General features: G+C 36.1%; 2 protein-coding genes across 2 annotated transcripts; one reads left to right on the forward strand and one right to left on the reverse strand.

Annotated features, from left to right (window-relative positions):
- Positions 1–9452: 9452 nt before the first annotated feature.
- On the reverse strand, positions 9453–11269 carry LOC6591846 (tubulin polyglutamylase TTLL6). The gene is made up of 4 exons (XM_002016697.2): positions 11230–11269; positions 9954–11170; positions 9684–9897; positions 9453–9624 (listed from the first exon to the last, which is right to left on the reverse strand). Exons 1-4 carry the CDS (start codon positions 11230–11232, stop codon positions 9508–9510), a joined length of 1551 nt encoding a protein of 516 aa, XP_002016733.1. The 5' UTR covers positions 11233–11269; the 3' UTR covers positions 9453–9507.
- A 4183-nt stretch (positions 11270–15452) lies between these two features.
- On the forward strand, positions 15453–16824 carry LOC6591847. The gene is made up of 4 exons (XM_026988572.1): positions 15453–15524; positions 15583–15723; positions 15784–15987; positions 16432–16824. The coding sequence occupies exons 1-4, from the start codon at positions 15453–15455 to the stop codon at positions 16822–16824; spliced, it is 810 nt and encodes a 269-aa protein (XP_026844373.1).
- Positions 16825–17078: the final 254 nt, after the last annotated feature.

Raw genomic sequence — 17078 nt, forward strand, 5'->3', positions numbered from 1 at the left:
GGAAACGGCTCAACACCGCAGAGTGCACTTTTAAACTTCGGTAAAGGAGTATTCAAAGAACACATACAAAAAATATTAATATAATAATATATTTAGTTATATTTTATAATATATATTTTTTTAAAGTCAAGTCAATGTGGTAGATAGTTTGGAAAACAAGTTTTTCTTTAGAACTGTCTATACAGCGGAGCAGTTTTTTGTTTATTGAGTATTGATAAAAACGAGCACCCCTAATACAAGATACCAGAAACAGAATCATACGTTACATAGTTTAGCATAGCTGTATGCGAAGAAAAATTGAATAAGTTTTGGAATTTATTTATGCCAGAAACTTTTATCGGGGATGGTATACAATCGATATACTGTATAGTGGTATTATATAGAATTACGACAAATACTTTTCTTATTATAGCCGAAGGTCATAGTAACCAGTGCTATTCTACAATAAGATAGGTTAATAGATTGTAACTCTAAGCTCGTTGTATATAAATAAATACAAAATTAAAACCTTGTACTTACAAAACTTAAAAAAATATGTTTGCTTGTACAAAAGAGCATCAGTCAACGGATAAAGGAAGTAACTTAAAGCGTTAGAACAAGTAAGTGACTGAATAGAAACCAGAGTGTGATTTTCCCTAAAACAGAACAGCTTTGATGTGGTGTGTGTACCCCCAGGTTGTATGCAATAATTTCGTTGTTTAATATCGTACAGATTCACTATTTGTACTTTAGGGTAAAAAAAAAAATGGTACGCTGAGACCTGATCCTAAGAGTAGTTTGCAGCGCATTACAGCGGCAGGGATATTGTGGGCGTCGAGCATAAATAAATGTCTTTACGACCATGTTCCTTCGCACAGGATTTGTTCTTCGTTCTGCACGGGATGGTCGCTGTCGCTGAAATCGCTTTGGTCTGTGAGTTGTATTTTAAGATCCAGTTGAATGACACATTAATGGCTGGAGATTGTTGAGCAATAGCAACAGTCAGCTAAGAACGAGTTTTCATTATGTGCGTTCCGGCGCAGTTGACTGTGCTGCTTCATAAAAATCAAAAGACTTCGACAGCCCTCTTCTGAGTGCGTTTCTTCTTGCAAAATAGTTTTAACCTAATCGTCTAGTTACATATGTAGGTTTTTTTGACCCTCTAGCACGTATTTGTGCGAATTTGTTGTATTTTATAATCTTTTATTTCCTTTTAGCTTCCCTGTTTTGGCACCAAAGCATAATAAACTACAAATGAAGACAGTCGGGAATAAAACGCAAATATTTTCGTAACGGGAAACACGCAAGAGGCGCCTGAATGAATGCTGAAAGTAAATATTCTTTTTAAAATGCCGCAAAGCTGTCATTTTTGCCGCAGCTCAAAGTTAAGTGGGTCAGACAAGGTCGATTTCGTGCCGTTTTTACATACTTTATTTGCAAACTCATAAGCGCGGATGTAGTACATGCATACATACATACATATGTATGTACATTTGGTTGCATTTAAACGGGCATGTAAATCTTGTTTTGGCATCACGCTTGCCGGTAGCCACTACGTACATATACATATATGTATGCACACACACACTGACGACTCTGATTAATTAGTTGCAGAGAGTTGCTTTTTCGAGATTTTCTTACATCGACTAGCCATTTAAGATCTATCTGCACTTATAAATAAAAACTTTGGCATCCTTTTGTTATGGGTGCTTCTAATACCCTTCTAGATCGATAGATGCTATGTCAGAACCAGTTGGTTCTCCCATACGTACATACATATGTATGTACTTGTGAGGAGGGTTGAAAGCTTAATTTGTACTAACGAATCATTTTATAAATAAGGGGTATTTATGTATATGGCAATAAAATATTCTGAGGGAAGTCACCAGATTTAAATTCAAGATCATTTTTCAATTCGGATCAAGATCGAAAAAGTGGAATAAAAGCTTAATCTGGAACAGTGTCCTTAGCAGTTTTGTGTAATAAGATATAATGAAATTCCGTAAGTCATAATTAATACTACATACTAGATATGGACGTTATTCATGTTAAATAAGAAACACGAAGTATTTAAAGGGCGACAGACATAGAGAAATCAGAAGTTCTGGCACCCAAAAGAAGTGCACAAAAAAAAAAAATAATAGATACTAATACATACATATGTATGTATACCAACGTAAGCATATTTACGAATTTTATTTAAATATGTACATTATATATGTACCTGTTGAATGTTCAAGAACAGCTGCAATATGTGTTATCCATCGAAACATTTATATTCATTTGAATTGTTAATTTTAAGCAAACAATAATTAGGCAACTCGAGCACTCCACTGATTTTTTAATCCTTTTTACACATGTATAGTTTATATAATCAAGTAATTGTCATTTTTTCAAAAACAAGCACACCCGAGTGAGCTGAAAACCAACTTTTTCGTGTTTAGTGTATGTACATATTAGCGTTTTCTTTTTGCTCAAGCTCCCACATTTTTAAACATTATGTAGGCATTTATATAGCATACATACATAGTCAATTAATCATATTGCCTCCAATTGAAAACATGTAGGTAATACGTAAGCGTCAACAGTTTTCTGTGTAAGCTAAATTTCAGCTAAAACTGTTCCGCGTGCCATACGCTTTCGGAATTAGTTGTATTGCGCCGCGCCACCGTTGAAAAGTTACTGGCCCTGGCCGCCAATCGTCCGTAAAGACGGAGCGAGGCACAAGCTGATCCGCCGAGCCGCCCTGTCGTGAGAACGTACGCTCGTGGATCGAGAGCGGAAAGCCGGTTTTGCAGACTTTTGAGAGCGGCGACTGTGTTGTCGACAATTCTTCGCTCTCCAATCCATTGGTAAACACACATCAAATCTCTCTCTTCTCTCTTTGCTTTTATGAAATCAACTCTCCTCAGTGTTGTTTTGTAGCAAACTTGATTTTCCGTCGGCTACAAAAACCAAAACTGCAACGAACATCCTTACATTTATATATGTATGTATGTACATGTGTATATAGTACATATGTACATATTAGTACGTGAAAAGAACAAGTCTGGGTACTTTTGGTGTAGAAAAGTCTGTAATTAATTAACATGTTCATGTCCCTTATGTTCGTTGAAACTTTTCATATATTTTATTTAAGTAGTACATATGTATATTGGCGTACGACACCAAAGAATATCAATCTAGGGCCATTGGCCCCCGAAACTATTTTTTTCTTGAAACGTTTCACGCAAACACCGATTAGGGGTTTTGTGAAATCGAATGGTTGATAATAGCGTTTTAACTGATTTGAAATGGTCGAATTAGATAACACAATATTCGGATAAAGACGTCCGCATCATTTTAAACTGTCCATCGGATATACTATTTCGCGCAATAATGTGCAATTTTTAAATAATTTAAAGTCACATCCCGGTTACAAAATTGGTTTCATGGTTTTCAGTCAAATTCCTTTGAGTCGGCTGGGTTAATTGTGCACATGAAATGGGAGTAATTGAATCATGTTTTCGGCTTGTTCAATATATGTAATCGTATTCTGTGCTATTTATCTTGTGACCTGCATCTAATGAATTTGGTAGCAGTTGAGGCTTTTGTAAGTACGTGAAAATACTTGCAGTGGCGTTGTCCGCTGTTTTTTCAGGATATTTATACATATGTATGTACTTGTACATAGGAAGAAAAAACACAATGCGGGCGGCAACGGCAACCTAAACAAGTTTAAAATCCAAAGCCAAAACCCAGACAATTGCACGAAGCAGATGTTGAACTCATTTCTCATACTTGTATATATGTACATATAAAAATGCACGTGTATAGAGGCATTTAAGTTTGCAGTAAAAAGGAATCTGCACAGAAAATGGCGATTTAGGTAGTAGGCCCACGTGGGTGACACACTTTCCATGACTCTTTGGTAGAACTTTATAAATATGTATATATCATAAATATATGTCCATTCATGTGGATAAGGCCAACATAATAATGCGGACAAAGTGTATCTAGAAATATTTGATACAGCCTTAAACTACAAAAATATACCTTATAAAACCTTTTTGACCTACGGGTATTATTTCAGATGATGACGACGGTCTGACCTTGGGTCTATGTCGGTCAAAACAATACAAGACAGGTAATTTACTATTAAATCGAACACGTCAAATATCCATTAATATGCGCACACATTAGGATTCGAAAGCAATCGTTGTGCCGAGAGGAAAGGCTTCTGTTATAGTACGAGTATGTTAAATTCAAGTTCAAATTAAATTACCTCGATAATATTGTGATATCCTTATAACAGCATTGAAATGTAATCTTTTGAATAACTTTTATTTTTGAATAAAATGGTCATAAATACTAATTTCATATTCATATTGGTCCACTTCAAGTACATATATTGAACATATTGAGTATATTGAAATCACACCACGGACTTGGCAAGATAAACTTAGAAAAACTGAAACAATTTTCTTATTCAAATAAGATATATATTATAAATACAAATGTAGGTGAGTACATCTAATATTGATCAAATATGTATCTTTTGCTTTTTTTCCATTTACTTGCTTAGAGCATTACTTCAAAGACACTTGTCACACATTCTCTTTTTCACGCTTTACATCAGAACTTATTTTATTCTTTGACAATAACAAGGTTAGGAATGACAAAATCACTTAGTCCGTCCTAGGATTACAAGTTAACTAGGTGATGGATGCATCATATTTAATTCCACGCAAAGTTCGGGAACGCGCGCGCTACCGTTAGGCTTGAACGCTTGACCACGTCTAAAGCCTTTCAATTTGATTTGCATGCGGGTAGCCCTCACAAGAGGGACGCTATTTCTGGAAAGTTGTCGGTAGACGTATAAAATCATTACTCGACAATGTCAGAGTCCTAGTCATAACCCTAAATATGTACATATATACATATATAGCATGTATGTACAAATATGTACATATGTATACATATATATGTATATACAAATTATTTCGGTGAATCCATTGCGTTTGCTGGTAAAATGTATTTTCAGAGAACTTCTTTGGACACCCTAATCTTATTTGCATATATATTCATAAAATGACCTCTCTCTATATTCCACCTTTAAGTATAATACCATGGTTACGGACCCTGGTCAAAACACACTGCTGGACTTTCCATTAATTTAACATACACCACAGGATGAATTGTGGTATGAATCTTCATTGTGTTATACTCGTGGTGGTATAAGGTGGTAGTAAGTGGTGGCCAGGCCGGGTCTTGAACGACAGAACTGAGAGTTTTTCTCAGCCTACTTATACATACATATATACTCGTATGTACATACATATGTATGTATATGTTTGAACATTTGTTATACTAGTACATATGTTTGTAAAACTTAAACTGAACGAAATGTTTGGGTTTCCGGTTTGACTTGTTGAGGTTTTATTTGCATGCAAGGTCCGGCCTAACTCCACCACCATTGGAAGGAATATTGAAATACTTAATTATTCCCAACTTTCGTTCATACCTTTATTAACATATTCACGCAATCCATGCAAGTGACCACCAAATCAAAATACACTTTAGTGTAATTTACTTTCGGCTGGATTTTATTGGGTTGTAAAAAGTTCAGATTGAGGCATGCTTATAAAATAGGTCAAATTGCCAATACAAAAATAATTATGCCTAGTACAAATTATGTTGTTGTAAGTGTAAATATTTTGTAGTTGTGTAAACTATTATACTGATCATTATTAATTAACGATCTATGGAGGGTTGAATATATTATACTCGTATTCTTATAAATACATCATATTATATACGGAGCTCTGAGTGAATTATTATCGCACATACTATGTAGGATTGGGAAACTTACCTAAGCTTTGGAATGCCACTGAAAGTATGTTTTGTTTTACACAACAAATGATGATGGCTACGAGCGTGTGGTAAGCGGCGCCATACCGATAAACATACACATAAGTAAGGGTCCCTGGGCACTCACAGCCTGGGGAAAATTTGAAGTTGAAGTTCACGAAAGGCTTCCTCATTGCGTATCGGGCTTGGAATGATTTCCGATCAGTAATATTGTCTTTTCATCGTAGTTCTTTACATACGAGACACTTGCTAAAATTACTCTTAAATCCCGATGGACTCTATGCGATTCCGCAGCGTTCACCTTTGTGTGTTCAAGTACTGACTGTCAAAGTAAATAAAAATAACAAAATGGCTTCGCCTGGCACCTGTATCCTGGCAACATTCATTAAAACACCTACGAGCTTCGCTCAACTTGGAGCGTCATCGTCGCAGAGTTTCAAGAGTTGTGCCGAATTCGGAGGTGAGGTGCTTTGCCGCCGGTGGACTTTTCTTAATCCACATATGTATGTACATTCGTATTTCAGCATTAGACAAATCGGGAGACCGGCCCCTTGCCTTCATGACTGGGACTCTTAGAGAGCATTATTTAATAATACCGTTTGTTTATTGAATCGCAGTCAAAACTTTTGGCACAGACGGAAACCCAGCCCCTTTTCACAGCTCGCCACAAGTTGGTTGGGTTGGGGTTGGGGCTGGGGCTGGGGCTGGGGTTGGGGTTGGTATTAGTGCTCGTGGCGTCGGTGTAGTCTCCGACGGCAACGGTAGGCGCCGAAATGTCTGTCACGCCCCGAAAAGTGAAATAGCTTCTGTCAATATTCTGTCAATAGGCACAAGCTTTTCAAGCCAAAGTGGGTTGTTTGAAGGGACAAATTGCCAAACTAGCTTCAACGTTTTCGCTTAATATTTAATCGATCTCGCGAAACGATTATCGATCAATACTAAACAAACAATAAGCTAGTCTACTACTCGAATACTGTAAAGATGGCGTGCATTCACGATTCAGAAATTCATTTTAAAAGTCCCAATTGACGAAAATTAAAACGTGGGCTTGAATTAATTAATAACCTGAAAGAAATGTTGGGCTTATTTTGTTTCAGTGTGGCTTTTTTCAGACTTTGATTAAGACGCCATCTCGGTTCTTATCGATTGATCGATGATCATGTTGATACCGTATCATATCGTGATACCGTGATACCGTGAACCATGATGAATACATCATACCATACTGATTAACTTTTACAATATATACCTACACTCCGTCTATCCTTTTTATCCTACATACTGCAACATCCGGCTGTTATAGGATTAAGCCACAATTGTTTTCTTTACTCCTGTTAGCAATCTGGTAGATAATATATTTCATGATGATTCTCATTATAGGATGCACTTGTTTCAGTGTGATATCACAGGAGCCGGCACACAAAATTTGATTGCTCTTGTTTTCATTTTATATGGCATATAGGGATACGCTTCCTTCTGCCTGCTACATACACACATGCACATCTATACGAATGTAATAGATATAAAGGGCACTCTTTGAGTACCGGGCATAAAGACTTAATAGTTCCTTTGACAGCTGGAATATACAGTGAACATGCTGTGGTTTAACATTTAACATTAACTTTTGTTTGTAGTCTATTTACTAACAGTAAAACAATTTTCATTGAATTTAGGAGAGGTCTAAGTGAAAAAACACAATTTTTTTTCATTTTTGATAAAACATTTTCTGAAGTTTTATTTCTAGTGAAACAAAAGTGTACATATGTATGTGTACATGAGTTATGCTTATCGAAATTTGTTTCGGTTAATTCAAAAACAAAAATGAAAGGAAAAATAGCTTCGGGCAGAAGCTGGTTTATTCTTGAAGATCGATTGTTTCAATCTCGCCTGCATAATGGCTGAGCTATGTATTTGTAAATGAAGTTAACATTTCCAATGTTTAGTTGATTTATTTAAAATTTTAAAATTATTTTTTTTTTTTATTTTGAATTCGATTTATTTAATAGATTTTGTGAGTCCAATTATGCAAAACAATAGGATTAGTCGCTATTTTGACTCGTCTAAATCATTTCTGAAAATAAATACTAAATACTCTGTCCTGAACCATGCTTCACCAGAACTTTAGTCCCATGACGCTGACCGACAATCCTGAGCTGACGTTCATTTCATGGCCAATGCTCACAATCTCAGCTATTGCTTACTATGTATAGAGTCTTTGAATAGAAATCGAGATAACAATAAATTCAACTTGTTTATTAGCTGTTGAAGCAATAAATCCATCGCTTCACACCGCCAGAAGTAATTGCCGACAAAGCGTCCTTGTCTGCTCTTCATCGACATTAAAAAAAAACATTGACGGGAATCCCCATCCGTTCATCACTAGTTTCATCTGTCCGTATCAATCTATTCTATTAGCTGCAGCCATCAGCGGGTACATCTGAGTAAGAATGTATGCAAGCCAATATATTATCAAACCTGAATTTCTCGGACAGCTCCGATTCTGGCTTTAGGTAGCGTTTCTCTCTGAGGTCGCGTTTCTCTCTACTGTCACTAAATACTGCCCACGTTGATATATTTTGCTCGTTATGTTGATATTCACTTGAGTTCCAGCTAAACTGATAACAGCTTAGAAAAAATTAATTTGACGCCTGGCGCATTTGAGAATTAATCACCGTTCTCTTTAGTCACCAGTCTTTAGTCAATGGTCTGGATCAATTGAAAATTTGACTCTGAACGCTATCTATCATATTAAAAATCCATGTTTATTGAGGTTGCTTTTCGGTCGATTGTTGCGTTTCTAGATGCCCAGAAAGGCTGTCGAAACCACAGTAATCAGTAATCAACCATAGGTTTGAATTGTGAGCTCCTCACTAAAATTGGAATGGCTGAAGATGACAGATAGCTTAGCCCGATAAGGGAGATTCCCAGTTATACTATTCAAAATGTACAATTTTTGGACATGTCCGTGCTCTTCGTCCACCTGCGTCCATAAAGAAAGCTTCTAGATCTCCCAAGACCTCAAAAAAGATTACGAAAATACAACAAATTCATTAATAACGAGCGGGAATGTTGTTAGCCGCGGCCAGTGCCGCCAAAAAGTGCGAAAATACCCATATATTTGGCCAAATATAATTTGGCAGACCATTGCGTTGTCGTGCCATTTATTGGAAATATTCGGTCTTGGCTCAGAGTTGTTGATAACAGCTCGCAGATTCTCAGAAAATAAAGTCTCCCTCCATTTTGATAAAAACTATTTTACTTATTGAAAAGTATTTATAAAAGTAAAGTTTTTTTATATATTTTAAAATTACATCACGAGAGTCAATATGTTAATAAAAACGCCGAAATTTTAAAATCCCGATAAATATAATTTACAAAACTGGACTTCTTATTAAAGTAACATAAACTGTACGTCTCGCCATTATATAAAAAAGTATTGGGTCGTCGTGGTCCCGATATTTATCCGACCTTGGTTCCAGTACTGCGGACATCAAAGAGAAAATGTTTTTGTTTTACGAGATATCCTTAAAATACATACACAAAATCATAATACTTTTTGCAAGGGGTGTACTGATTTGAATTTTAAATAAATTATTTCTTAAAAATATATATTATTTGTTCTAGTCGTAAAAATATATAAAAATATGCAAATAAATCAGTAGAGTGCTCATTTTAAATTTAGACACACCACGTTCGCTCATATTGACATTTATTATAGAACCATCGCGTCATCCACGCGTTTTTCTTCGACATATTTCGCGTTTCGTCAATTATATCGAAATTCTGCAAATTTAGCTGTAAATATATTGATTTTAATTAAGAATCATCTTGCGTGAAATGTTTATTTTCCTTACAATTGGTTTTGGGAAAATACGCTTCATATCAACCCGATGCAAATGCTCCTCGTACGCTTGGTGAAGCATCTTGTATTCTGATCCACTGAGGCAAGGCAAGCAGAGACTACACTTTTCCTTGTTGCAGTTCTTGTCACAATCGTTCGAAGCGCATGTATTTAAGGCTGTTGCCAAATTTTTATCAGATGCAAGAAAGTCGCTGCTGTCAGAAAAGCTATAAAAAAGCAATGTATATTTCAACTGAAACATATTTGAACAGTTTGTACTTACATGGGGGCACTTGTTCCACGTAATTGACGTATTCCGACCAAGTTAAATACACTATATAGCACTTGCTCATACAAAAGCGAATTTGGCTTGAAATGAGCCGATGAAAGATTTGGCGACATATTGGCCTCCATGAGATAAACTTTTAGATTCTCGTCGATAAAAAGATCAAATCTCATCAAGTCAAAGAAATTATGCTGTTTGTACGAGTGAAGAATATTGACAATGTCTTTTTCCTTCGTCAAAACTGTTGTGCGGATGATATGTTCTACTTGAGGCCATATTTTGGAAGGGTCCATGGACTGATCGCGTACATATGCCTCAAAAACATTACGCATGCTACCCCCGAAAAGATTGTAATACTTCCGTAATGAAGGAACTTCCCAAGTAGGTAAATAGTCGTCGCCCACTATGTATTTGTCTACGTTTTCACTGTCGAAGGGATAATATTTTACAGGACAGTAACGAAATAGAACGTCGCCAGTGTAGATGTACACACGAAGGGGGTTAATCTCAGTTATCACCACGTAAACGCCGATATCAAATTTATGTCCGTCCACCAAGAATGGTTTTGGTATGAACTCTTGAACGAAAGAATCATTTGACCAGAGATCGATATCACTTGGTTTGCGAACTTTGATATGTCTATGCTCATTGTGTTTCTCCACAAAAAGTGCATCTGGGTCTGGGTGTGCATGGGCGTATTCTAAGAAGTCGACTCTCTGTGTTGGAAGTCTAAATGCACGAGGAAGAAATGGCAGTGAAGTTGTACACAAATCCACCTTGTTTGTTAAGTATCCACAGCCCGGAAAATGATTAACTTTCTGATGCTGGCCAAGGTTCTTTAAGTTAGGAAGGGAAAGGAATGGATAATCATGGGCCCACAAGAGATTCCAACTTTCGTTTAATTGAACCCTTTCGTATCCGAATCTATGAAGAACATTCACTACATGTACCAAGTGCTCTTCTGTATGACTTTTGCCGAAAATCGCATAAGTGGGCGCACCTGATTGCAGATCTTTCAAGGTACTATTTGATGTATTCTGCGAACTTAAGATGAAGTTTTTGACTGGACGCGGAAGGGCGACTAATACGGAAGTAGTTACTGCTATAGCTGCTAAGAATAGCATAATTGGTCGCAAGGCACTACTGCCTGTGTACTTGGTGACCGGTTTCTCTGGAGACCCTTCATCACGTTTCATCACAGCATATTTAGCCACCTAAAAAAGAGAAAGTTATTTGTTTACTTCGTGGCTTTCTTTCTCTTTAATATACTTACCATAGGTTCTGGCGTAGAAGAATTTCTTTTCAAGTTTGACTCCATCCTACATTGGATTACTTTTATTTATACAGCAATAATTAGAAAAACTAATAAATGCATTCTAAAGCAATTGTAAAACAAATGGAAAACGATACCATTCACACATTCCAAGCAACTCTGAGCCAAGACTAACTTTTTCCAGTGAATGTCGAACTTGGCGCTAGTTTAAAAATTCCATCTCTAAATATTAACCCATTACGGACCAATGGGTATTAAAATACCCGTGAAAATTACGAAATTTGAACTGCGGGCAACCTAAACTACCATTTTTGTTCTATATGGAAAAACTTCTTTTGACTTTAATATATTCATAAGCATAATGAATAAAAGGGTTATTTAATTAATATAACTTTTATGTTACTATATTTTGGACATATAGAAAATATTTATATATACATACATATACGAGGGCTGCTATTTATATTTCGGTAATTTGCAATACTAATGTCAATACGTAAAATCTGACAAGTCCATAATAAACTTTGTCATTTTTAAGCATATTTGTACGTACAACGATTTTATGTAAAATTGGTTTTTGTTTGGTTTTCAATCAGTTAAAAAAATCAATTTGGCAAAATAATGGAAATTTCTCGAAAGGGTTTTCATTGTATTATTTTTCAGAACTTTCGACGTGGGGAAACCACCATTAAAAATGACCATTTATCGCTGGTTTACAGAATTTAATCGTGGTCGTAGTGCAGTCGATGACAAGTTCCGTGAAGGTCGTCTAAAATCAGTTGTCACAAAACATCGATGGTGTGCGTGAACTGATAGTGCAAGATCGACATGTGACATATCGTAAGATAGAGGCATCCTTGCACATTGCACTTAGTTGTAAAAAAGTTGTCTTTTCGTTGGCTCGCGTCGATTGGAGGAAGGAAATGCTTCAAAAGACGTTTATAAACTCGTGATATGTGATGAATCATGGATATATGCGTATGAGCAGGAAACTAAAAAGCAATCGTGTGGGTGTTCCAAGATGAAAGATAAAAGTTTTGGTTCTTATTTACTATTCCCGTAATATAATTAGCAGCCCTCGATATATACATATATACTTATTATATTTAAGGTTTGTTTGTTAAACAGCCTTAGCCTTTTTTGTCAAATCTGGTTCAACTCCAATGTTACAGTCCCGGAAGCAGGTACTGGGATGCAGGCATATCCGGCATCTCAAACAGCTATATTCCGGTTTTCCATCGCATTTATCAATTCTATGATCAACCTGGTCATAGCGCACTAGCTGTGATGTCGACGATGATGAATTTCCATGCATTTCCCATAGCTGCGTCTAACGAATTCGTTAGTAGCGGCCAAAATCAATTTCGAATTTCCTTTACCGATTCGAACCATCGTTCGTCCATCGAGTCATTAGTTTATGACTTGTAATTTTGTTCTCTTTTAACTACTATGGTCCCCAAGGCAAACATATCAAAATTTCAAGCCCTCAATGGGTTAATGGATTAAAAAATGGGTTAAACAAAATTGTTTGATTTACTAAACAAGTTGGTTTGCTCATTTTTTTTCTGTGAGCTCGTTAAATTAGTTAAGTTGTTTTAATAGCTCGATCGATTTGATCCCTCTCTAGGTTTCACACCTAGCAACTTCTTGGAGATGGGCCCTTTGTATCGATAACGTGAAGAAAATATCTACTGTTTATGGCACCTTGGTGTGCTAACGCCGAGTAAAATTCATGTAGAAATGCATGTAACCCCGTTAACGAGGTTGAAGTGACGATTTGATCAAAAAATGTATTTTTTCAAAATCACTCAAAAGAAAGGGTCCCAAGGTTCGTGCAACGAAAGTTTTTCACAATGTAGCAATTCCAAGTTAGGTGAAAAAATGCAAGCTTAAAAAACAAATTTAAAAAACCATCGCGATTTTGAAAAGAATAATAATAAAATTTCGCTCCACCCCTTTTCGCCCCCACCAATGTTGAAAATTTGTGGGATCCACAATTTTAAAGATGGCGGTGGCGGCAAAGGGTGGGGCGAAATTTTGAAATACACTTGTAACAGTGACATATCACAGAAGTCTGGATACAAAACGTCGTTGCTCCAGATCTTATAGTCTCTAAGCACTAGGCGCTCATAGGGACGGACAGAGGGACAGACGGACGGACGGACCGACAGACATGGATCCATCGACTCGGCTATTGATGCTTACCAAGATTTTCAGAGGATTTAAGACCCCGGAATATATTAAGTTATAAATCTGAAGCTTTTGGTTGATATTGTGGCATAGACAACAGTGTAAAACTAAAGCAACTTTGGTCTGGAGCAACTTTAACATATGCTCTGCAACCTGATGTTCCAAAGCGACCGTGTAGACTGAGAGCCCAACGTGTACTTCTGTATTTATTTTGATTGAATCGAATAACGATTTAACGTTGTTTGTTACTAGTTAAAAAGGCGGAAATATGTAGGTATTTGCAAAAGAGACAAAAAAAAATTTATTTACATCCCTATATATCGCGTGCTTATATTTTGTAATGCAGGCAAACGCAATGGTAGCTACGGGTGCCTCTTTCGCCTTCAGCTTGAGTTTTTATACCCGATACTCAAATTGATTGTAGGGGTATACTCGTATTAGATTTGTGTATTAGATTAAGAGGCTATTAAGGCTAGAGCAAATTTGGTATCCTCCCGTTAGATCTTACTGTTACAAGTATATTTCAAAATTTCGCCCACCCCTTTCCGACCCACCGATGTCGAAAATTTGTGCCACCCACAATTTTGAAGGTACGAGAAAATTAAGAACGCACAATCATAGAGAATGACTATATCTACCAGATTGCCGAACCTTGATCAGATCGGACTATTATTATAGCCAATGGTAATAATAAATTTTCGGTCTCTACGCGTCGCCCGACGAAAGGTTCCGACTGTTTTTCTGTCTGTCTCGCAGGCACTGTTTGTCAATCAATGTACGCGGAGCCATAATGCCTAAGTATCGGGTATAAATGTAGAGTTGCGGCCGTAGCAGCAACTCACAACGTTACCGCTCGTTTAACTTTATGCTCACGGCGTAAATAAATAAACACATTTTGTGTTGCACACATTTGACATGCTCCACAAATACTGCATCTCACTTTATTTTCTTTTTTTGGTTTTAGCCGAGTACCACGATTTGGGCCAGATGTTTGCAAGACAAACAAAGAATAATGGTCGAGATAACGACCGGGAAAAGTTATTTTGGAAAACAACTTCTTTGTCTCTTAAGCTTCATACCAGCTTCAACAAACTGCTGTTAATTTTATTTTATTAAGGTTCTTAAAGTCGTTTGCAAAATCGCTTGTTTAAGGCCCAAAGGAAATCTTTCCTAGTTAATGCAAGTTTGAATATGTGGGACCCAGGATACAATTTAATGCAAATATAATTGGACCAATAAAAGGAAATTAAAGATGATAAGAAAATGAATAAAGTAAATGCGATATTTGTGGAGCATGTCATAATGAATGGTAATGAATAACCTAAGCACGCGATATAAATAAATAAATATACTTCTTCGACTTTGTGTTTCTGTTGCTTCATTTAGAAATCCATGTACCCATCAATTTAATCAGCAATAAACAACGTTAGGTCCTAATTCGATTGAATACTCCGTCGCCTACCATCACGTGCAAGCGTGACTCCAAGCCTATTCCGTCAAATATAGGTTGCCCTAAACAACATTTCTTTGGTTTTATTTTATTGTATGTTTTTACCAGGTACTAGTAGTTTAATGTTTTCGTTCAAGTGTTTGTAACACTTAAGTTTGTAACCTAAGTAAACCATTCTGACCCCATAAAGTGCATATTTTTCTTCGGATTCTAAAGCCGTGTGAAAAATGGCATGTTTAATGCTCACTTGGTTTATATGTTATATATGTTTATATGTTGAATGTTATTATTTCTACTCTTGCAAACAAAATTGATTTAAAAAATATTTGAATTCCCTTAGACTCGTTCTTCAATTTTTTAATATATAGTTTACAAAAAGGTAGGTATCCAATAGTCGGATTCTGGAGTACAGCGTTTTGACGTACTTTGTATTTTTTGGCCTGTTATATAGAGCTTGCCAATCTTTGGAAACAGATGCATGCCTCCAGTCGCTAATAGCAGCGAGTATTGAACGTTCAACTTTGTTTCGCATTGCGGGCTTACTGAAATATTCTACGATGAACTAACAGCGATTAGCACACTAATGGAGCTTTGGGATGAGAAGAAAAGAGCCCTAAGGGCACTGGACTACTTTAAATTTCTCGACAATGATCAAGCAAGTGAAACGTGTTATTTTATCAGACAAACTTTGTATATACTTATGTTTGGTGTAGATCGTTACTGCTTGCAGAATCGGGACTATTAAGCAATATGAACCATTGGAGACAATATATTATGAGGATAAAGGCACCATAACAAACGTCCAATTTGTGCTTAGTGGAGAATGTCTTTTACTTCAATGCCTAAATATGACGGTATCAAACTAAAATTAGCTTTTAACAAACATAGCGATTTCTTATTTGTGCACATTTTAGGTCACTTTAAAAAATGGAAAAAAGATTTTTCATCTAATAGATGAATCTGAGGAAGGTATTTCTTTCATGAATACTATGAAAACGCCATCAAACACCAGTCAGCTGACTAGTAAATGTTCTCTAAATAAAAATGTAGGAGACATTTTTGATAGTTACAATTCTGGTATAGTGGAACAAAAAACTAACAAATCACTCAAGCCTGTGGTAAGTCGATCAATCATAGTAGTGCTTATAGTATATCCGGTATTCGTAAAGTATTTTGTATTCGTGACATGAGATTTAAGAAGAAGAAGGCTGCGATTTTAACGTAGTAAAGTAAATTTAGTATATAATACACATGTCAGAGCCGATTAATCCATTTCCCCGTGCCCGGTATGCAGGAGGGAAGGTTTTGATAAGGGAATCTTACTGAATCTCTCTTATTTAATAGTACACCCAAATGGGTTCTAAGATTTATTTTTGAATTCTTTAAGTATACGTAAAACGAGCTACAGGAATCTAAATAGGTTCCTGGTATTTTGTGTTGTATTTATTGTATTGTTAATCTGTCTTCCGTTAGATCCTAAAAGAACCATATTCCTTGAGACGATATTATCTTCAATGATACAAAACATAAACTAGCTATATTGTATAAATATGTAATTTCAGCTTAAAAAATATGAAAGCCATTTTATTGATGTTGGAAAACTTACATTTGGAGCAATAATTGGATTGGGAGAGAACATGAAGCTTCGTGTAATAATGGCGCGATCCAGAGTTCAGTGTTTAGTGCTTCCTAGATCTTTCTTATTGGAAAACAACCAAAACCCAGGAAACATTTGGCAGCGTCGATTGTTTTATCTGGATTGTACTATCCCATCAAGGGAATCTATATTTTCCCACTTTCTCAAATGTCGTGAATGGAAAAAACTTAAATACAATATTATTCAAAAAGATTTGAGTTCGTTTGTAAGTGATAAATCTCGCTATGATGATATACCAATTATATGTCGTATTGTGGAAGTAAATGAAGATGACTCAAATATTCAACTAACTAAATAAAGGCCGGATCGACAATTAATATATACTTGATGTGGTCGAAAACGCCTCGTACAATATGTTACAAATCTAAAAACACCTCCCAAATCTACCAAAATACTTCAGAATTTTTGCCGACATACATAAATACATATGTATATCGTGGTATCGAACATTTAAACAAGGCTTGGCAACTTAGCATTTAGGGAACACGACTTAAAATGGCATAGATTAGGTAAGAAACCATTAGTTGGGCTGGTCAACCCAGGTCAAGGTCA

The sequence above is a fragment of the Drosophila persimilis genome, unplaced genomic scaffold, assembly GCF_003286085.1.
Source record: "Drosophila persimilis strain 14011-0111.01,24,50 unplaced genomic scaffold, DperRS2 tig00000000-arrow-pilon, whole genome shotgun sequence".
Lineage (NCBI taxonomy): Eukaryota > Metazoa > Arthropoda > Insecta > Diptera > Drosophilidae > Drosophila > Drosophila persimilis.